Source organism: Lupinus angustifolius, chromosome LG06, assembly GCF_001865875.1.
Source record: "Lupinus angustifolius cultivar Tanjil chromosome LG06, LupAngTanjil_v1.0, whole genome shotgun sequence".
Lineage (NCBI taxonomy): Eukaryota > Viridiplantae > Streptophyta > Magnoliopsida > Fabales > Fabaceae > Lupinus > Lupinus angustifolius.
In genome coordinates, this window is record NC_032014.1 from 21,640,438 (window position 1) to 21,663,811 (window position 23,374).

Sequence of the window (23,374 nt, forward strand, 5' to 3'; positions counted from 1 at the left end):
CCCTTAGAGTCTAGGCAGTTTCTACACTTCTCATTCTGCCATTTGTCTTTACTTCTCTTGTTCTTATTCCACTGACCAACAAACTTCTTGGATTGTTGAGCTTGTAATGCATGATCTTCATTGGTATCTCCATGCCTCTCTTTCAATCTTTGTTCATGAGCTTCAAGAGAGCTTTGCAATTCTTCCAATTTGTAATTGTCAAGGTCTTTGGACTCTTCTATGGCCACAATAATGTGATCAAATTTAGGAGTTAGAGTTCTTAATACCTTTTCAATCACTGATTTCACTTTGACTACTTTGACACAAGCCTTCATCTGGTTAGTTAATGTGAGAATCTTGGCAAGGTATGTTGATATGCTTTCATTCTCTTCCATCTGAAGTAGTTCATACCTTCTTCTCAAGGTTTGCAGCTTCACTTTCTTGATTTTATCAGCCCCTTCATGACTTTTCTCCAAGCTATCCCAGGCTTCTTTTGCTGTCTTGGCACCAGCAATCTTCTCAAAGTTAACTCCATCAACACATTGATGGAGTAGGAACAAGGCTTTACAATCCTTCTTCATTGCTTCCCTTTGGAGTGTTCTTTGAGCTTCACTTGCATTGTCTCCTAATTCTTGAAATCCATTCTGCACTACTTCACTCACCTCTTGGAATCGAAAGATGGTGTGCATTTGTATCCTCCATCTGTCATAATTCTTGGAATCCAGAATTGGTAGTGTCATGGAGAATCCATTGTTGTTTGCCATCTTTACTCCTTCTTGCAGAGATACCAGCTTGCTCTTTCACTTCCTTCTTCCTCGATCTTCTTGAACAAGAACCACACAGAATCTTGCTCTTCCTAGCTCTTGATACCACTGTTAAAACCAGAACCAACCTCACCACACTTGCATACACAATGCATTCATGGACAGCAACAAAAGGCAATAGAATTGAGAAAGAAAGTGAACGTGTATAGAGAAGAAGAAGATGGAATTAACAATGAATAACCTCTTGTATTGAATGAGCCTTTCAAACCAATACAATGCACACTTTCAAAGTTTAACAACTACTTCTATTTATAGTAGTTTCCCAACCTACTTAACTAACCAAAGTTTCTATATAAGGAAACTATGCTAATTATACAATAAAGGCTAGAATTACATTTCCTCTAATATTCTACACACATAAAATAAATAGTTTAAAACAATTAAACAATTCAATATATCATCAAAACTTAGAGTACTAACACTTTAAATATTTTTTCTCACATACGAGGTGACATATATGATTATTATTCTATCTTTATATTAATGATGATATTACACATTAAGTTGACACATCAATAATCTTAACATAAGATTAAATCCTTAATTGTTGTTCCATCAAAATTTAGGGATAATACACATTAGATATTTCTCACCCTTATAAGAGATTGAGTGAAAATGGTAAACTAAGTTTTTTGGTTGGAATGACCAGTGGTACCTCTCACCCTATAGATAAATAACTAATATCTTTCATGGTACATGATTGTGCCTCTTAATAAATGTTGCTTAAATGAATTGAACCGTTGACCTTTTAATTTATTTATGATCTAATGAGATCTTACACTATTAGATCAATCAATTGTCGATAAATAGAGTTTTAACCAAAAAAGTTGAATTTTATAGCTTTTAAATATATTAAAGCTACATAACATTTTTAATATTATTTAAAGTATATTTTTGTATGCATGGAATTGCTAATATGATAAACTGTTAATTAGGACCGAATAAGCGACAAACATGACCTGACCCATCTCATGGTCACCCAATCATCATATTTGTATTCGTGTCTATTCAATTGTATATAAAGTAATGATATCTCTTTGGTCCAAAATATTATTGATTCTAAATTTTTTTCATCATAAATACATGTATATGATTTCATATACACGTATATGATTTCATATGTCAAATTACATATTCATAATTATAAATAATATATTATTAAAAATGTTTTATCTAAAATGATATGTATTATATTTAATTAGGTCAGGTTCGAATTTAAAGACTAAAATAATAAATATTTAAGATCATGTTAGTTTCAAGTCTAGAATCAGATTGAAATTCAAGAAACAATTATTTAGGGTCAAATAAGAATAAGGATACAATACAGTATATATAACAAAAGAGGATAGTTCTTTGTAAACTGCACTTTTTTAATAGCCCAATTCCACAACACGTGTTGTCTTGTACTCTACCCTTTTGTCTTCACATACACGTAAAGTAACTTCACATAATAGTAATAATATTTGGAAAGAGGGTTTGAGAAGTAGGAAGTATCAAAAAATAGCATAGCAATGATGAAAACAACGAAGACACAAGAATGGGTTACTATGTTTATGTTTCTCTGTTTCCCTTTGGTTTCATATGGAATTAGACAACCTCGTACGTTGCTTAATTACTTGTCTGAGAGTAAAAGACTTAACACTCAAGAGCTTTGGTTCAATCAGACTCTCGATCATTTCTCTCCCTATGTACTTCTCTTTCTCTCTCAAACTTTATTTTTACAATTTCTTTTGCAAATTTACAATCTTATCTTTTATTTTTCAAATTTATCATATGGTCTTACTAGTTGTGAGTTGATTATTGGAGGACAATTTTTTATACATCAGACTAATGATTCTCGATCCTTCCATTTCTCTCGATTCCTTTACAACAAAAAAACAACTCTTAAAAGACACCTTCTATTTTTTAGTGATACTATATGCTACCTACATCTACCATCTCTAGACTCTACTAAGTGGAAGAGACTCGACTCGACACTTGTATGCAACCTACCCTTCTAGGCAAAGAAGAGACTATTTCTAGGGTTTGACTCATAACCTCTGAGTCACAATACTCTAGGCTACCTACTTCTATCATCTCCAGACTCCACTAAGTGGGAGAGCCTTGTATTTTTGTGCACTGAGTACACAACCTTACTCGAATAGTCGAAAAGACTGTTTCCAGGGTTTGAACTCATAACTTTTGGGTTACAATACTGTAGGCTACCTACAACTACCCTCTTCAGATCCCACTAAGTGAGAGAATCTTATGCACAGAGTACACAACCTTACCGTGGTAGCGAGGCTCACCCTTAGTTTTTGAATATGTTAAGTGTAATTAAATCAAATCTCATGAGAAGATAAATGCAATGATTAGAGGGGGCATGTTGGAAAGTCCATATTGTCTACATCATTTTCTGTGATATGGTTTATATATCTATTGAGCTACTCATCTCTCATTGCGAATTGGTTTTTGGAAATATCTTAACAAAATGAAGGAGAAGTGTTTGGTGGATTATAGTTAGTTCGACGTTTTGTTTGACTTAATACATATAAGATATGCTCATGCCTTTCTTCTTCTTTTTTTGGTTTAAAAATTCCAATTGTTTCATCTATTTATTAAATTCTGATGCAGTTGATTATGCATATTTGCATGTTGCATTGCAGGATCACCGCCAATTCCCTCAGCGCTACTATGAGTTCCTTGACTATTACCGTATTCCCGATGGGCCAATTTTTTTGGTAATCGGTGGTGAAGGTACATTAACTGGGATAGCAAATGACTATATTGCTGTAAGTTGCAAATCTTCATCCAAATTCATGTTGCTATTCTTAAACAGCCTTTGCCGGATAATATTTCTGTGTATTCAAGAAGACTAAAGGTTGAATTTGAGATCATAAGTTGTAGTTTGCTACAAGTCTCGTGCACCGTTTCGGCCAACAAGATCGATTTTTCTTTTTGTGCCATATCTCAATGCTTTGTTACATCTGCAGGTACTGGCAAAGAAGTTCGGAGCAGCTTTAGTTTCTCTCGAGCATCGCTATTATGGAAAAAGTACTCCATTTAAGTCTCTCGAGACAGAAAATCTGAAATATCTATCATCCAAGCAAGCACTCTTTGATTTGGCTGTTTTTCGCCAGTATTATCAGGCAAGTTACATATTTCTTTGACTGCCATAGTTCGAAGATAATTTCGTTGAAACAAAGTTAGTAAAATAGTAATTAGGAAAATCGCTTGAATAAAATTGCAGATAGTTTGTCACTCGATTTTTAAATCAGTAAAGCATAGGCTATGGGAAGCATTTCTCATAGTTCACATATAAGTTGCTTACAATCGAATTCTGATCTTTTTTCTTATATCGGCGAATTGTGATCTTAAAAGCTTGCTGAAATAGATCAGTGGGATTGATATATTGATTAAGGTCAGTAATTATTATTGGTATCATCCAACAAAGTGAATACTTTATGTTAATTTGAGAGAAGCTATATACATATATATAATATACATACATAGTGAGAGGAACAAATCGTAACCGTTGAATCATTCATGTATCATGTATGGTCTCATGATTTAAAGTTAAAGCCATGGGACTCTGGACTAACTTTTAATCTTAACCATCTGTGTTAATGACCAAGATTTGCTTCTCTCAAGATAAACCACTCTTCTCGTAATGTGATTCGCAAAGAGGGATTCTTGACAGTCCTTTCTGCTGCCACAATCCCAAACTCAAGGATTGAATCACAAATTTTTTACCAAGCAGACTTTATGTCTTCTCAACTTGGAATAAAACAGATGAATATTTAATCTAATTGGGGCCTTATTTTGCAATGTACTCGACTATGTAAATTTAGAAAATTGATACATTTGCAACTCAACTTTTATGTTTTTTGTTGAGGTCGAATTGTTTAACAATCTTCATAGGAAGCAAAATGCTTACTATCATGAACTAAGCTAACAACTACACTACTCCTAAGAATAAAAATAAGACTAAATTAAACAATAACTTTCATTTCATTGATTGATTTGATAAATAGTAAATACAACATATATAGTGAATAGCAAACGCTAATATTGTGATAGCCGTACAAGTGGCGAGATCCCAATGACTAAGAACGTTATAGGATTGACAATTATTTTACTTATATAATTGTCTAAATAATAATGATAACTATCCGATTCCCGTTAAACGGGCTTGAGCTCAAACAACCTATCAAATCCATTGTTCTATACTATGTTTATTAAATTTGTGCCCACTGTATCTGATTGCTTGCTGTATTTTTCATGTAGGATTCCTTAAATACAAAGATTAATAGAACAAAAATCGAAAATCCGTGGTTCGTTTTTGGTGGCTCATATTCTGGGGCACTCAGTGCATGGTTCCGTCTTAAGTTTCCTCATTTAACATGTGGAAGTCTTGCAAGTTCTGCAGTTGTTCTTGCTGTTTATAACTACACAGAATTTGACCAACAGGTGAAGATATTGATTTTTTTTTGTGGTCGTCTTTTGGTCTTAGTCTAGATGTTATAAATTGTTCAGTGTTCCCTCTTATTTAATTTCGGTCAAAATTTTGGTTCTATCATTCGTATGCAGATCGGTGAGTCAGCAGGTCCTGAATGTAAAGCAATATTACAAGAAACTACACAGCTTATTGAACACAAACTTGCAACCAATGGAAGAGCACTGAAGGCATCTTTTAATGCAGCTGATGTATGCACTGTTCCTTTACTCGTTCCTTGCAAAAAAAGTTTACTCCGGATCTTGTATCATGCTCCTCGTAAGACTTTCAAGTTTGATTCTCGTGTTGTGTGTTGACCTTTGCCCTGTTTTGCAGCTTGAAATTGATGGTGACTTCTTCTATCTCCTGGCCGATGCTGCTGCTATAGCGGTAAATATTACGATTTTGGCTGTTCTTATTTACTGTGATCTCTCTTTTTCAAAAAATTTAACGTAAAAGTGAACGAAGAATGATGACAAGAGAAGATGACCTCGTAGGACCGATCTTTGAATGTTACAGTTTCAATATGGAAATCCAGATAAAGTATGCAAGCCTCTTGTTGAAGCAAAGAAAGCCAGAGAGGATTTGGTGGTATGCTTTTCAATCTGGCTTCTCTTTACCGGAGAACATTATAAAACTGCTACATACACGCTTTTTGTAGATTGAATCTATTACTTTACTATTAGTGAACTTTATGGTACTGTTCATTTTTCATATTTTTCTGTTCATTTGCATTGTAGTTTTCACAGGAATTACATGGCAAATTAAAAACACCACACTCAATACCTTGGAGTGGCCGGTGTTCTAAGTCATAGTTAATAATTATCTGCCGATAACATATTCGTTATTCTTAACCATGTCTCCCCTTCATGAGATACTCCCCATGGTGCAGGGTTAAATCTAAAGTATCATGAAGACCCATTGCTGTGTTTTAACCAAAAATGATTAACCATCATACCCGATCTATAAACACAACACAACCCAACACAATGTTTGGTATTTTAATATTGAGTCCGATATTTTATCAGACATGAATTCTCCGGATTATGGTTGTCTTTGTATGCTAATCAGCCTCAGCCTCAGCCTCCTCTGTAGTTGCTACATTTTGAAATAGTTTTTTCCCCCACATTTCTTTGTCAATTGTGTTTGTCTTAAATAATATACATAGATATATATATTGCCTTCATTCTAGAAAAAGGGCGGCCCAATGCACGAGGCTCCTACTTAATGGGGTCTGCGAAGGGTAGATGTATGCAGCCTTACCCCCACGGCAGAGAGACTATTTCCAGGATTGTCTTGATTCTATTTTACATTAATTTGTTAACATGCCCTCAGCCCCCTTCTTCGTGGGGGCCGGTTGCATTTTTCTGGTTGTATGTGTTTGACGGAAACTATGTAATTCAATATGCAGGATGCTTATGCCAAATATGTCAAAGATTACTACCTCGGAACCTTTGGGGTTAACATACAAACTTATGATCAGAAGTATTTGAAGAACACTGCAGTTAGCGACGACAGTTCTACTCGATTATGGTGGTTTCAAGTTTGCACTGAAGTTGCGTACTTTCAGGTTGCTCCCTCAAATGATAGTGTACGCTCCTCAAAAGTTGACACAAGGCAAGTTTCTCGTCCCCATACAAAACAATGATCGGTCAAAGAGGAGTGAATAATCCTAGTTATTTTGCCTTTAAAAAAATTAATTGTAGCAATCGAATCCTTTTTTATTTTTTACGTTGTTAATTTGTACGAAGAGTTTCTCTAACATTGCAGATACCATTTGGACCTTTGCAAAAATGTCTTTGGAGAGGGCACCTTTCCTGCTGTTGATGCAACTAATTTATACTATGGAGGCACAAAAATTGCTGGTTTAGAAACCTATCTATGCCTGAATTTTTATGTTCATATCTTTTTTATTTATTTATCATATTAATAATTTATGAAAAAAATTATAAATAATGTGCTTACATGACTCTTTTACTTTTGTTTAAGTCCATTGTATATGCATTTTTGTTTCTCATTAAATTTTTCATTTGTGTTATTTGTGGACTAAATGTTATCTTTATTAGGCCTTGATAATTGTTATCTGAATATGGGTTTTGTTTCCATGTTTGCATATTTTAATTTGAACCATGTACTTACTATTATGATTTATTAGTTAGTTATAAAACATAAGTTCTTCTGCATAAAACTTCTTATTGCATGTGATGCCTGGATTCTGCGTATTTTTTACATTCTTTTATGGTTTGATTTTACAATCACCAAGAATTTAACCTCATTTGGTTTGTCCTATAATGTTATTTGCACCAGGTTCAAAAATAATATTCACGAATGGCTCGCAGGATCCATGGCGTCATGCATCGAAACAAAATTCATCCCCTGATAGTGAGTTGCCATTGACTTTTTTATCCATTTAGTTAGTGGCATTATGTCAAAACGGTATTTCGGTAGAATCCAAATAGATTGACTTGAATATGAATATGTGAAGGACTTGATATTTTTGATGAATATTGTGTAGAAAGTTTATATACAGGCTAATGCTAATCAATCCCTAAACTTAAGGGATTAGAATTGGCTATCTAAGGAAACTAATAAAGATAGAATAAAACTAAATAATATGTCCACACTTTCCTTCAAGCGGGAGCATATATATCATATGCATCTAGCTTGTCACATATATATGTTATCCTAAGATCCCGAAAAGATCTGGTGAAGATATCAGCGAGTTGATTCGTAGGAGCAAACATGAGATGTCTTGATGATGCAAGAGATGGTCTTTTCTCTAATGGAAAGACAATCAATCCCGATATGCTTTGTTCTCTCATGAAAGACCGGATTGGAAGAGAGACAAAGTGGTTATTTATCACATATTAACCCCATGGATTCATCTTTGTAGAACTGTAACTCCTGAAGTAAATGCTTCAGCCACTTCTATGCCTGAATTGCCAAGAACATTATACTTTTTACTCTTCCCGGAGATAAGATTTCTACCTAGGAACACACAATAACTTGTAGTGGATTGTCTATAATTTCGGTCTCCTGCCCAATCTGCATCTGAATACCCAACAATACCATTTTGACCTCGATTTCTATAAACAATTCCATATCCTTCTGATCCTTTTACATATTTAAGGATATGTAAAACTACACCCCAATGACTATCACGGGGGAGTTCGGAATTTGACTGACAACACTTACAAGATAGGATATATCAGGTCTGGTCATGGTGAGATAATTTAGTTTCCCACTAACCTCCGATTCTACCTGGATATGAATAATTGGACATACGCTTCACATTAGGATCCATGGGGGTGTCAATTAGTTTACATTCTAGAAGTCCAGTCTCTTCTAGAATGTAAAGAGAATACTTCCTATGAGAAAGAGAAATACGTCAGTTTGATCGAGCTATCTCAATCACAAGGAAGTAACGCAAATGCCCCAATTCCGAAAATGCTTTTTACAAGTGTTGCTTTATAGCTTCGATACCTTCTCGATCATCACCTGAAATCACAATGCCATCCACACACACACTTTAGATTTGTTACTTAACAAAGGAGAGGGGATGAGAGGTCTGAGTGGGGAAAAGTGATTATAAAATGCATAATGTTGTTCCTTCATTGTACTTTTCTCTGAATGCTGCTTACTAACCATTAAACCTTTCAGTGCCTTCCTACCTCATCACATGTAATAATTGTGGCCATTGTTCCGATTTGCGAGGATGTCCGCAATCTCCTTTTATCATCGGAGGTATGCGCAACATTTTCACTCCAACTATTCTCATTTTAAAATGTTTTACACTGCTAATTAGAACCTGCGATTTATACGACTTCAGTTCACTTGTATTATTATCAGTTAACCATTCCTTCTCCCATAATAATAATAGTAATAATAAAAAGGTGGCAGCATGAAAATTATGTGATCAATGAAAAATAATTGTCATTTGGCCACAGCTACACAACTGTGTTAGTTGCTTGTTACAGGTAAATCCGTAAATGTGATCATGTCATATCGACCGAGTTTTCGTTTTGTTTTCAGGTGATGCTAAGAACTGCAGCTCTCCTGATGCAGTTCACAAAGTAAGGCAACAGATAGCAGATCATATGGATTTGTGGCTATCTCAGTGCCAGGATACAGGCAGGAGTTTTATATGAATGAGTATACATGTGATGCATGATGTACAATAATATGATTTCTGGTTTTTCTTCCTTAAGAGATGGTTATGGTTTTATGTGAATCACCTTTGTAAAATTTAACCAGAATGCAAAGCAAAACATTGCATGCATGCATGCATGCATGGAATGCCATTACTTTAGAGACTCATGTTCAGAGTTTTGGCATGTCATTTTCATAAGCATTAGCTCTCTGTCACTTACTATACTTGATTATCTGGCATAGTTAAACAATTCCTGTTGATTGTGGCATGACAACTTTATTCCTATTATTATGATGATACATATTCAGAAAACCATTTAGGTAATTGTAGGTTTTGTAAGTGCTGTAGTTTATTTCACAAGTTAGAAAGACAATCATACTTTTGAAAAAGAGTCATGAATATGCCTGTCATACATGAGAATATTGTGTCAGATGAGTGAATATACTAGAAACTGAATGAATTGGGGAGAAAGATGAAATTTCTCCTATTGTGGAGTGGTTTTTGGCATATATGGAGGAGACCATTAGAAGTTTCAGTAAGGAGAGTAGATCAAATGAATGTTAGTCTAATTTTTAGAGGAAAAAGGAGGTTAAGAAAAAATAGGCGAAATAATTATGAGAGATTTAGAGTTCTAAGGTTTTCTCCACCTAGTAGGATTAAGGATTGAGGTTTGACTACTTTTGGCGTGTTATTCTATGAAATCTCATGCCGGGATATGCATGTTTACTACTGATTTGTGATTTTAACCATCTTGTTGGGGTGTATTTGATCATTTTTTCTCTTCTCCCCCATAACGGAATTTCGGTCTGGCACCATAATATCCGATTGGGGAGGAAGATTAGAATTAGAGATTGATAGAAAAGCAAGGATATGGGCTCGTGTGAGTAGGAAACAGAAAATATCTATTCTAGTTCTATCATCAGCTATGGGTTCGAATTTAAGCGAAATTCTAGAAAGTGTTTGCTACCCTGAAATTTTCTTGTCTTTCCTGAATGATAAGGAGAAAAAAAAAACCGGGTCAAAAGAAAATGCCATTTTGGAATTTTATCGACAATTTGCTTGTGTTGGCGGAGATCCAGTATTTTCTGAATCTTTATGTAAGGAATTGCAAAAAAAATTTTTTCAACAAAGATGTGAATTAGGAAGGATTGGTCGGAGAAATATGAACCGAAGGCTGAATCTTGATATACCCCAGAACAATACATTTTTGTTACCGCGAGATATATTGACAGCTGCGGATCGTTTGATTGGAATGAAATTTGGAATGGGTACGCTTGACGATATGAATCATGTGAAAAATAAACGGATTCGTTCTGTAGCAAATCTCTTACAAGATCAATTTGGATTAGCTCTGGTTCGTTTAGAAAATATGGTTAGAGGAACTATATGTGGAGCAATTAGACATAAATTGATACCTACTCCTCGGAATTTGGTGGCTTCAACTCCATTAACGACCACTTATGAATCTTTTTTTGGATTACAACCATTATCTCAAGTTTTGGATCGAACTAATCCATTAACCCAAATAGTTCATGGGAGAAAATTGAGTTATTTGGGCCCTGGAGGATTGACGGGTCGAACAGCTAGTTTTCGAATACGAGATATTCACCCTAGTCACTATGGACGCATCTGTCCAATTGACACGTCTGAGGGAATCAATGTTGGACTTATCGGATCCCTAGCAATTCATGGGAGGATTGGTCATTGGGGGTCTATAGAAAGTCCATTTTTTGAAATCTCTGAGAGATCAAAAAGAATAAGGATGCTTTTTTTATCACCAAGTAGAGATGAATACTATATGGTAGCGACGGGAAATTCTTTGGCGCTGAATCGCGGAATTCGGGAGGAACAAATTGTTCCAGCTCGATACCGTCAAGAATTTCTAATTCGAATTTAAGCGAAATTCTAGAAAGTGTTTGTTAGTGTGAGTATCAGAAGACATGAGATTTGGGATGTTTTTATGAAGTTCACAAAATAACTACTGGAGTCAACTTCTATAGCATCCCCTTTTCACAAATATGAAATGTGTTTGTGTTTGATAATTAAGAACTACTTGCTGAAAAGTCCTCTTGATTTTAGGATGCGTCTTTAAATAATTTGTTTTTAAAACTATTTATGTATAGCAATCAATCAAATATTCACTATATAAATCAGCATGGGAGATACTTAAATTGAACTAAAAGGATTCTATTTTTTCTTATTAATGTTTCACAATAGAATGATTTGTAGGCCAATTTAATAAGTATATATCATTACTAAGAAAATACCATTTTTGCATTTTTGTGATTTAACATGACATTCACTTGCTTTATATGTCTTCTTGGTAGTGATGTAAAGTATTCAAATTAAAATTGAAAGAAAAACCTATAATTTGGTATCTCAATAAAGCAGTAACATTTTGTGAAGTTCCACTACAAAAACTGGTTTTATGATCCAAAACTCAAATCACACTATCACAGTGAGATACACAGTTTTAGCCTTCACTTAAGATAGGTAGATGAGACCCATAATAATAAATATGTTATCAATGATGTTATCACTTCAAATGCTCTTAGTCCCTTGAGTATAGGAATTGGAGGAATTACTGACACCATCAAGAAGGTTCCCAACAGCCACGAAACGATAAATGCTCCAGCCCTGTACCAAAGTATCGATTTATATCAGGAGAACCTAAGACAGAAAAACACATGCTTCAAAATTTTAAGGGGCAAAGGGAAAACTGATTCATATCACAATGTCATGCCACAAAAATAAGAGATGTTTTCTAAATGTCTAATACTAAATCAAGATATAACAGAGAATAATGTGAAGTATGTTATTAACATATTTAGAAGAATGAGAAGTGTAACTGTTTACGTACCCGTAAAGGAAGGTTCGGAACTTGCTCTTAAGGCGTTCGTGTACAAAATACATTGTAGCAATCAGAGATAGTGCTACTTGAAGAGTTGGTCCTTCCTCAGTTGGAAAGAGAACAGTCAGAACTCCAAGTAACAAGAATGCTAATGATGATTTTATAATGAAGTTTGTGGATGGAGTATGAAATCTTCCTCTAATAAACTGAACAAAACGGGATTGATTGACTTCCCTAATTTTTTTCTTAACGTCAATTTTCGGGTTCTTCCGGTCATAGAACTTCTGCATGATTATTTTGTTATGTGCCGACTCAATTGCCTCTAAACTGGGTTTATGCCCTGAATATTTTTGAATCAGGAAGTTCCTTGCCCCTTGAATTTCATCTTCAGAAGCTTCCCGGCTTATTCCAAGACGTTTATATGGATCCCCCACATTAATTCTTGGAAAAACAGCTGACATTTGCAGCAAAGAAGCAGAAAAGTGATAAGTTAAGCAATCATATATTGGATTTATATAAGGGATTCAGGTATCATATCCATAAGGTGGAAATTAATTGATAGAAGGCACTAATTGATGTGCATACAGAATATTCCACATATTTCAACATGAAGAGGAAGAAGAAAAAGGGGAGCACATATGCTTCCCAAAAAAATGTCACTTACCCTGATTGGTTGAAAATATAAATATTTATGTTAAAAGCTTAATAGTTAAGCGTTTTTCTAACCAATAAGAGAAATTGACAAATGGAGTGACACTTTTTGAGACAGAAGAAAGGAAAGAGTGATATGTAACGGGACACAATTCACGATAATCACACAGTAAAGGAATTAAATAGAGAATGCACTAAACTTGTATTAACTGAATGAAATAAAAATACAGAGGAAGGCAATTCCGTCTGTCCACAGAGCTCAGCTCCTACCAGAGTGCTATCTAACAAACTTCATGACTATAAAAGATGGCCTCTCTTCCTTCACACTCTTCCATGTACCGAATTCCACTACACAACTATTCCTTTTCACCTTGCCACCTCATGAATCATTCTTTTCAACATAGACTTTCCACACTTTGGACCCATGTCACAAATGGTGCACAAACTAGGTCTTTTGACCCAATTGCTGATTTGGGGGGCCTATCAAAGACGAAGAGTCATTTTGGGAAAACAGTAGGGTACAACTATCACCCATAGTGTAATGGTTAAACTTAGAAACACTCTCCTCATTGATCTCGGCAATCAAGCCGTCTACTCTCCCCTGCTTCCAATGTATGACTCTATTTTATCACATTCTAGTTCAGCTTCTCGGACAAACCAAGAACTGTGAATAACATGCTTACATAATTATGCAAAGGAAGAGATGAAATTCTACAAACTAATGAAAAGGAAAACAAGATAATTCCTAGTCTAGCATTCAGTAGGGAACCAGAAATCTGTGGTGATCAAAGAATCAATTTCAAGTTTAGTTTTATTTTTACTAACCGACTTATTTAGAGAAAAGCACAATCTAATTACATACCAGTGTTACAAGCTTATCCCCTTGCAATGAAAATTTTGGTACATTGAAATATAAGAATGAAGCTTGATCAAGAGAGAAAAGTTACCAAAAGACTCATTTGCCATATCACCAAATGAAGCATCCATGGCACTTTTGACCAATTGAACTTGTCGTGTATTCCACTTTAACGCAGGAGATAAAAAGCTTGTTCTGTGAAGTGACAAGGTAAGGAAAATAATGAATTTTTTACCATTCAATATAGCACAAATCTAACATCAAGTTCAAGAGGTACCAATTAATAGGTCGTACCTTTCTGATTGAAGAAACTCCGTCACTCGTTTATTTTTTCCAGCTAAAGAAAAGGCCGTAACCCGAAAACGCCTTGACCCAAGGCGACAAGGAGGTGGCGGGAAACATCTCGATGGACAACCACTCAACCCAGATACAGACATTATGACAAAAAACCAGTAGCAATACGACCTCTTGTGCTATTTGAGAATCAAGATCACGACTTGGTGCTTCAAATGAAAAAAAAAAAACAGAACTAATTAACGAGATTCGACAAAGAGACTAACATCGGATATACGAAGGTAAATAGGGTAAATACAAATTAGAAACAAATGGCTCTAATCCTTAATTCCATCTATCAAATCCTACTAGAATCGAAATTCAGTCTCGACATTTTCTGGACCATAACAACTTCTCCATTTCCTTTCCTAGTCGGTTAAGTACATCGAACATAATCGAGTTTGCTCATTATAAACTCCTTTATCCACAATGCAACTTCATCACAAGCAAGACAACTACATACTATCGAACAGTGTTTTAAATTGCAGTCCACAACCGCATCGGAAGTCGCTACAACAACTTCTGGACCGCGTATTGGCCGCATTTACCCGCAATATATACAGTGCAATTGCAATTAAAGTGCGAGAAAAAAACAATGCAGTATGGATGCAATTGAGAGGAAATAAAACATATAATTTAGAAAATAAAAAACTGGTTTTTATACAGAAAACGGAATGAATTTGAATATAGAAATAGTTTAGGCACATAAATTGGATGAAGAAGAATAGAATTGAAGTTTGAAGAGTGTACCTTATCGGAAAGTGTTGAGTTCGTTGAAGAAAGGTTACCGACCGAGCCAGACCCTAAAACCCAACCCACCTGTTTCTATTATCAAAGAGAAAATGTTCGAATTTTAAAAGTTTTTTATATTATCATTTATAATTTATATTTAATTATTATTAATATTTTAAATATACATAATATAACTGAATTATAGTAATATAATTGAATTATAGATAATATATTGAGTATTTATATTTATCAAAGTAGAATGTTAGAAAAATATCATACTATTTATCGGTCGATGATAAAGTTTTTGGTATATCATTTCACATTTATTTGATATTTGGCTTACATTACTTACTTATATATTTAAATGAAATTTATAATAATAAAATATGAATGATAGATGATATATTTTGTGTAAAAATACTTATATTATGATTACACTTTACATATATTTTATTTTCTTAGACAAAAATGTACTTGTTCCTTTAACCTAATTGTTTAAAGGTGCACATGTAACAATCAGATCCAACTAGTAAATAATAGTTTGGATTATAATCGAATATTTCCTTTGATTTCCTTATTAGGAATTGAATTTCTTTAATATATTATATTAGACTAAAGATAAGAATAATAATTTGGATTATAAATTCGCAAAATGTAACTATACAGAAACTAAAAATAATAAGAAGTTAAACTTACTTGGATTGCTATCTCATTCAAAGTATAACACTATATATTTATCACTCTTTCCTTTGATCTAGAGTCATGGTTTCGTATTCGAAGTTTCCATGATTTGTTGAAAAGTCACATCAAAAGAATTGAAAATAATGTCATTCCTTGTTAGCTAGATTGACCAGATTATGGAAAGCCAAATAATACTCCAAAATTTCTTATACTTTTTATTGGTCTGTAGTCCCATATGTATTAAGATGTTTCTCCTCTAGTCTTAGTGAATACAATTTCAAGTTGAAGCCAATTATAAATCTTTTGCCAAAGTAGATAAGTGAACCTCGAAGAAAAATAAGTGTTGAAAAGTTTGATGTTCCTCTTCGCAAAAATGACAAAAAGTTCCCCTTGAAATTGTGTTATTCCTCTCCTTTGCAAGGCGTCCATGATTGATAATCTGTCTTGAAAAAGTCTTCATGTGAAGGCAATGACCTTCAAGGGGTTTTACACTCCCACAAAAGTTTGGAAAAGTTGTTGTCCCGCTCTAGGTTGTTTGTCTCTCTTGAGAGAACCTTGTAAGCTGATTTGATAGAGTATTGATCATTTTCTTCACAGGGCCACTCCCATCAATCTCTAGTGTCTCTCTGTACAGTAGTATTTTGAAGATCTTGCATAAGATTTTCAATTAGTCTGAGTTCCCAAATAAAATAATGCCTTCTAAGATCACTTATATTTGCTTCCTTATTCATGTTGAGCGAGTAGAGTCTATTATACTTGACTTCAAGTTTTTCGAAATCTAACCACTAATTGTGGCATAAGCTTTTGTTGGAACATGGTTTGTTGAAAACATTAGTGAGAACTTTTGGGTGTGAAATCTAAAAAACTCCCAAGTCCCACATAGAAAAGTTTTGAAAAAAAAAACAAGTCTCAAGTCCCACATTGGAGAGATGGAGAACATGGAAAAAATCTCATGTTATAAATAGAGACATTCTCCCCTCATTATAATTTGCTCCAAGTTGAATGCGTTTTCATTCAACATTTTCTTTCTCCCTTATATTTTCTGCCGGTGCATTTCTGGCACTTCTTCCTTTTCTTTCTGTGGCATTATGAATTGGCACAGACATCCAAATTGTGGGAATTTCAAGAACTAACACTAGTAATCAGTATTGAGGGAAAAGAATTGGCACGTGTAGCCAAATTTTGGGCATTTCGAGAACTGACACTGATAGTCAGTATCATGGGAAGAGAATTGACATGGGTAGCCAAAGTGTGGGCATTTTGAGAACTGACACTGGTAGTCAGTATCTTGGGAAGAGAATTGACCTGTTAGCCATATTGTGAGAATTTGGAGAACTGGCATTAGTAGCCATATTGTGGTGGGTCTATTCGAGATCGATTCTTACAGTCCAGTAAGAATTCGATAACAGAGATTTGGGCTGTTTCATCATGGGGACGGCGTGGTTGATAGTCTGCTTGAACATTTTGGGCAGTGCCACGAAATGTCTTAAAGAGAGCGACCTGGTCGTGACTCAGTCAGTAAGTATTATTTCGTGTCAATTTTAATTATTGCAAGATAAGGTAACAACAATTTTAAGACTTTTCTACTGCAATGACATTCGTAGATAATATTACTGGACCGAACACCTATGACCTGAACAAACCATTTAGGTTTGATGAGACAAATTTCAAACGTTAGCAACATAAAATAAAATTTTCCCTCACTATGAGAAAAGTTGTACACGTTTTGAAAATCAATGTCCTAATGTTGCTGGAGAAAGCTAAAAAAAGAAGAAGGATAAACTAACTATTAATATAGCTCTCTAGAATGAAAATGATTACTTTTCTGAATTTAATTCTAAATGAGTTGTCAGATGATCTCTATAATTTCTTCAACCCATATATGTCTTCCAAATTAATTTGGTATGCACTTGAGAAATATGATATTGAGGAAGTTAAGATAAAAAAATATATATATGATGTTACCTCTAACTCAGGTATCATATTAATGATGATAAATCAGTAGAGTCTTATTCCAATGAGATAAAGAGAATTGCTCATGAAATTATTTATGAAGGTATGTTCCTAGAGTTTTAAACTCGCAAGTAGAGTCTATGAATGTGTATTCATTAGGTATGATATAAATAGTATTGTGTATAAGTATTACGTCCTTAACGCAAAATTATCATTAAGTCTAACGATGTTGACTTTAATGAGAAGAAATTCCTCTTTAAATTGAGGAATAGTGGGGCACATCAACTAGTCACATACTTGTGATTAGAGATAATGATAGAAAATGAAAGGTTTGAAATAGAACCTAGAAGAAGTAAAAGAGCAATAATTGTTAGAGAGTATAGACCTGATTATATGATCTATATATTGGAGGATAATCCATCAACTCTCCAAGAAGTTTTGACTTCTTTGGATGTCGATTTGTGGCGAGAAGCCATAAATGATGAGATGGACTATCTAGAGTCTAACATGAAACATACTATGTTATCTCAATTCACTATGGAAGTTGAGATGATAGCATTAACAACAACTAATAAAGAAACAAGTTAGCTGAGAAGTTTGCTTGTAAAGATTCCCCTATGGGAAAAACATATATCAGCTGTGTTGATCCATTGTGATAGTACAACGGATATTGCAAAAAATTGAGAACCACTTTTATAACGGTAAGAAACGACAAATACGTCGTAAGTAGAACACCATTGGAGAGTTACTCTCTACATGAGCTGTTAAAGTATATCATGTACGCAATGAGAATAACTTAGTAGATCCTTTGACGAAAGGACTAGCTAGAGAGACTTATAAGAGTATGAGACTATTGCCCTTAGAACGATGATCACTCATGATGGTAACCCAACCTAGCTGACTAGAGATCCCAAGAAATATGTTCAATGGATAATAACAAGTTGTGAAATGATATCAGAATGAACATGCTATAAAATTATGAGAAACATTATTCCTGTAGCATATGTAAGGATGAGTTAAAACTCTTAATGAGATCTATACTCCAATTGGAGTGGAGTACCTAGGCTACGGAAATACTTTTGATAGACTCACATATGTGAATGTGGAAGTGGGGTAAAATTTGGATCTTATTCACTATGCAAAGATTCAAGTCACATGACACAACTGTTTATGCACAATCTTATTGAGACCACAAATATTCTCGGAAATCGTTTTTTAATTTCAAGTGGGGATTGTTGGAACATGGTTTGTTGAAAACTATTAGTGATAACTTTTGGGTGTGAAATTTAAAAAACTCACAAGTCACACATAGAAAAGTTTTGAAAAAAAAAACAAGTCTCAAGTCTCACATTGGAGAGATGAGGAACATGAAAAAAATTTCATGTTATAAATATAGACATTTTCCCCTCATTATAACTTGCCCCAAGTTGAATGCATTTTTATTCAACCTTTTCTTTCTCCTTCATATTTTTCGCCGATGCATTTCCGACAAACTTATGAGAATTGGCACGGATAGCCAAATTATGGGCATTTCGAGAATTGACACTGGTAGTCAGTATCGTGAAAAGAGAATTGGCACGGGTAGCCAAATTGTTAGCATTTCGAGAACTGACACTGGTAGTCAGTATCGTGGGAAGAGAATTGGCACAGATACCCATATTGTGGGTATTTCGAGAATTGACATTGTTAGCCATATTGTGAGAATTTTGAGATTTAACATTGGTAGCCATATTGTGGTGGGTGTATTCGAGATTAGTTCTTACAGTGTAGTAACAATTCGATAATAGAGATGTGAGTTATTTTATCCTGGGGACGGCATAATCTGCTTGCACATGTTGGGAAGTGCCACAAAACGTCTTAAAGAGAGCGACCTAGTCGTGACTCAACCAGTAAGTATTATTTCGTGTCATTTATAACTGTTGCAAACTACAGTAACAACAGCTTTTATTCTTCCCATCCCCTACCCTTCATTCAAGGTTTTCCCAAAACCACTTTGGGTCATTAGACCCCTTTAGTCAAAGTTTGTGAGTTAAATTTCAACTTCTTCACTTCAATTCACGAAGGTTAAAAAATCTAACTTTGTGAATGTAGTCGAGAATCGTGCATCTATGAAAAAACGACATATCTAAGGACCATTTAACAATTTTATGTGGCTATAACTACTAATAGAAGCAAACTGATGATGTTTGTTTGAGAATAATTTATAGCAGTGAAGATTTCGGGTAGGTTAATTTTTTTTTTGTTACTATCACCAATTTGAGTAAAGAATTAATTCATTTTGGAGGTGTATGGTTACAATTAATTGAAGAGTTATAGTGTTAAATTGAAGAATAAAATGGAATGGAGTTTGGGAGTTATGGGATGGATTGTAGGAAAATTTGAGGTAGAATTTTGTCATCGTAAAAGAAAATATATGTGAAATGATTGAGAAAAGTTTAGAGATCAATATTTTATTAATAAACATGATTTTTAACATGTATTTTTACATCCATGCATTAATAGGTTCAAAGTTTTTATTTATACATGTATTTAAATAACAAAATGCATTGAATATTTTATGAGTTTATTATTAGCTCCATAAGTGCCTATAAATAGGCTTATCTTGTGAAACAAGTCAAATTGTTAAATATAAGTGAGTTTCTCCAATAAGCTCAAGTTATAGGTAGCATCCACTTGCAAGTATAGGGAGATATGTCAATGTTGGGTAATATATTTTAATAATAACTATATAATAACAAATTTTGTCCCCCTTTAAAAAATAAAATATTTATTACTTGGCCCATGTTACAATGTTTATCTTTATATGCTGGACTAGCCTGGCAAAAGCACCATCTAAGTGATTTCCATAGCACCAAAGTAGTTTGGCATCCGATTCATTTCTTATTCTTTAATATATTCCAAAAAACATTAACAATTCGTTGATCTAGTCATATAAGGTTCAAATAAATCCTAAAGTATTTTATTAAATTGAAGATTAAATATTCAATTCTAGTAACAATATTTATTAGGAGGGGCATACACGCATTTTAAAAATGATTAGTTCTCTTAGTCATAAGGGTGAGAAGTGGACATAAATCACATGTCTCAAATGATGTCTCATTTCTTATCCTGAGATAATCAAACTGTTACTTTTTGTTTTTAAATTTTTTATTTTATTCATATGTCAATGTGTGATTGATCTTGGTAGAGAATAAAACATTATTAAAGACAAATGATCCCTATATCATAGAAGTTACATTTAGTTATACCATAATATATATATATATATATATATATATATATACTATAAATACCTACAATTTTCTCTCATTTCTCCTATCTTATAGTGGTATTTAATATTTATTTGTTCTATAGTTTCTACTCAAATATTGTTACATTATTCCCATGGCATTCTCTAAAGCTCTCATTGCCTTATCACTTCTCATGTCCCTTCTACTCCTTCACCTCTCAAAAGCACACCAAATGGTAAATCATTCCTCCTCTAAACTCATATCATTGATATTTTTTAATCTTAACCATTTTGCTTCACTTGCATGGTTAATTTTCAATAGATGAACATAGAAGAAGCTCAAACTCCAACTCCTCTTCCCCAACCAATAGGTACTCATCAATAATATTATATTTATATATGTTTACAATTTTCTCTTTCAACAAATAAATTTGTCTCTATCTCTCACTTTTTTATATATACACATCTCAAACAAATTTATCTATTAAATACAAAGGGACAATTTCATTTTCTCTAAAAAAAAAACACTTCTCTAACTTTGATGACAATGTTTTAAATTGCAAGTTGTTGCCTTCACTATAAATTGCGAAAAAATTGTAGGAAAATATGGCCGTAAATACAATCATGATATCATTATAGAAACTCTTAAAACAATGATAGAAAACTGCAATTACAGTTGTGGAGTACAATTTAAAATATTGGACAAGAGTAAAATGATATATACTAATATTATAAATTTTTATAGTTTTAATGTATCATTCACTATTTAAAATGTATGACTTTTATATCATAACCAATACATATAACATAGATGTACTAGCAATGCAAATAAAATCTAGAGTAATATCTATTTTAGTCCTCATATTTTTTGACCTTACCAGTTTAGTTTTTCAAAAAAGAAAAGATCTAAAATAGTCCCAAAAAAATTCAAATGTGGGTCAAATTAGTCTTTTTTTGGGTCAAGTTAGTCTCTACCAAATGTTGTAAAATATGCTAAAAAGGACTAATTTGACCCACATTTAAAACAAATTTGGGACCATTTTAAATTTTTTTTTCTTTTTTGAATGACTAAATTGGTAAGGTCGAACAATATGAGGACTAAAATGAGTATTTACTCACAATTAACACATTCATATTTGGCTTAGCAATTAATAGCTATGGGTTATTGGTTTGTTGATTTATTGATTGACATGTATAGATTGTGGAGTGGCTTGTGAAGGAAGGTGCAAAAATTCATCAAGACCAAGACTATGCAAAAGGGCTTGTGGGAGTTGTTGTGGTGTGTGTAAATGTGTCCCTCCTGGCACTTATGGCTACCATGACTCTTGTTCTTGCTACACCAACCTCACCACACATGCTCAACTTCACAAATGTCCTTAATTTAATAATGTTGGTGGGACAAAAGGGTTAATTGATTCAGAGTATTGTTGAATTTTGTGATTGCAATTTGTAATTTAAGCTCTCTTTTCAATGAAGAAGGTTATTTCCATGTTAGAATAATTATTATAACGTTACTAGCATCTTATTATTTAGAAAAGTAATGAATATAAGAAAGATGAAAATTAAATGATATTTTTTGGTATTATTAATGATATATCTTACTTTTTTTGGTATGGAATATTTTTTGGACTTCGTGACTACTCCTCCTAATAAGTGTCACTTCTAAAAATCAAATCTTCAACCTTAATGATCCAGTGAGGCCTTACATCACTAGACTAACGCTTTGTTGATGAAAAATAAATGATATGGAAATATCATTACTTTTTTAGTAGACATAGAAGAGTGAATAATAATCTCTCTAAACTTAACTTGACATGCAAGTAGTTATTATAAATTATTTTTTCTTTATAATCACACATTAAATTTTATGTGTGGGTGAAATTGGTTTTGTTGGTGCAGTGAAAATGATCATTGCACAATGTTGACAACAAACAATCAAGTAAAGGGCAATGGAAAAATAGAAGAGAAGAAGACAAATGAATTTATTAATAGGGTCTTAACACTTGTGTCTACCACCCGGACAATGTTGAATGTTAAATGACTTGAAGCTTATAATTTGTGTGATGCAAGTATTAACAAGGGATTTAAATCCAATAATATAACATTGACACTCTCTTCCATTTCAATACCAGACAATCGAGACATCACATGATAACATATTTCAAGGATCCTCAACAATCTTCACCTTCATTAAAATAGACGAATATTTCGCTTCTTAGGAAATCTACGCAAGAATCTCCACTTTAGCAAGGCAACACATCTCTGTCCCATAATTTGTGTCACTACATGTGTCATAAGTTATGATTGGTCAGAAAAATATTTAATAATTAAATTTTAACTTCAATACATTTTTTCAACCAATCACAATCTTGCTCCACTTTGCTCAATGCTTAATTTTTTTAACAGCTCCTCCATATAAGAGCATGCTTCATTCAACATAAGCTTTTCCGAGTATCTTTGACGATGTTACTACGAGTCTATCTCTTCAAACTTGTAGTATAACTTCTCATACTACCATCTAACTGAACATGTCACACAAATCTCCATTGCTAGGATACCTTTCAATATTATGGAAAATCTACACTAAAGTTGACTAACAATCGCCCTTTTCAATACTCGGTCATGCTGAACTTTGGAGCTTCCTTGAAAACCTCAACCACT

At 33.6% G+C, this 23,374-nt stretch overlaps 2 protein-coding genes and 1 long non-coding RNA gene across 3 annotated transcripts in view; 1 reads left to right on the forward strand and 2 right to left on the reverse strand.

The window, feature by feature from the left end:
• The window catches only part of LOC109350164, a 17,922-nt gene extending 17,881 nt beyond the window's left edge, over window positions 1-41 (reverse strand). The window contains exon 1 of the long non-coding RNA XR_002108080.1: window positions 28-41. This is a non-coding gene — a long non-coding RNA (uncharacterized LOC109350164). The remainder of the gene's footprint in view (window positions 1-27) is intronic.
• LOC109350165 (probable serine protease EDA2) lies at window positions 2,264-9,616 on the forward strand. Its single transcript, XM_019591326.1, has 12 exons — window positions 2,264-2,491; window positions 3,449-3,574; window positions 3,776-3,931; window positions 5,070-5,252; window positions 5,373-5,489; window positions 5,614-5,667; window positions 5,797-5,868; window positions 6,689-6,894; window positions 7,048-7,142; window positions 7,585-7,659; window positions 8,938-9,021; window positions 9,310-9,616. Exons 1-12 carry the CDS (start codon window positions 2,315-2,317, stop codon window positions 9,423-9,425), a joined length of 1,461 nt encoding a protein of 486 aa, XP_019446871.1. The 5' UTR covers window positions 2,264-2,314; the 3' UTR covers window positions 9,426-9,616.
• Window positions 11,779-14,947, reverse strand: LOC109350166 (protein CHAPERONE-LIKE PROTEIN OF POR1, chloroplastic-like). Its single transcript, XM_019591327.1, has 5 exons — window positions 14,869-14,947; window positions 14,080-14,288; window positions 13,877-13,980; window positions 12,288-12,732; window positions 11,779-12,064 (listed from the first exon to the last, which is right to left on the reverse strand). Exons 2-5 carry the CDS (start codon window positions 14,220-14,222, stop codon window positions 11,908-11,910), a joined length of 849 nt encoding a protein of 282 aa, XP_019446872.1. The 5' UTR covers window positions 14,223-14,288; window positions 14,869-14,947; the 3' UTR covers window positions 11,779-11,907.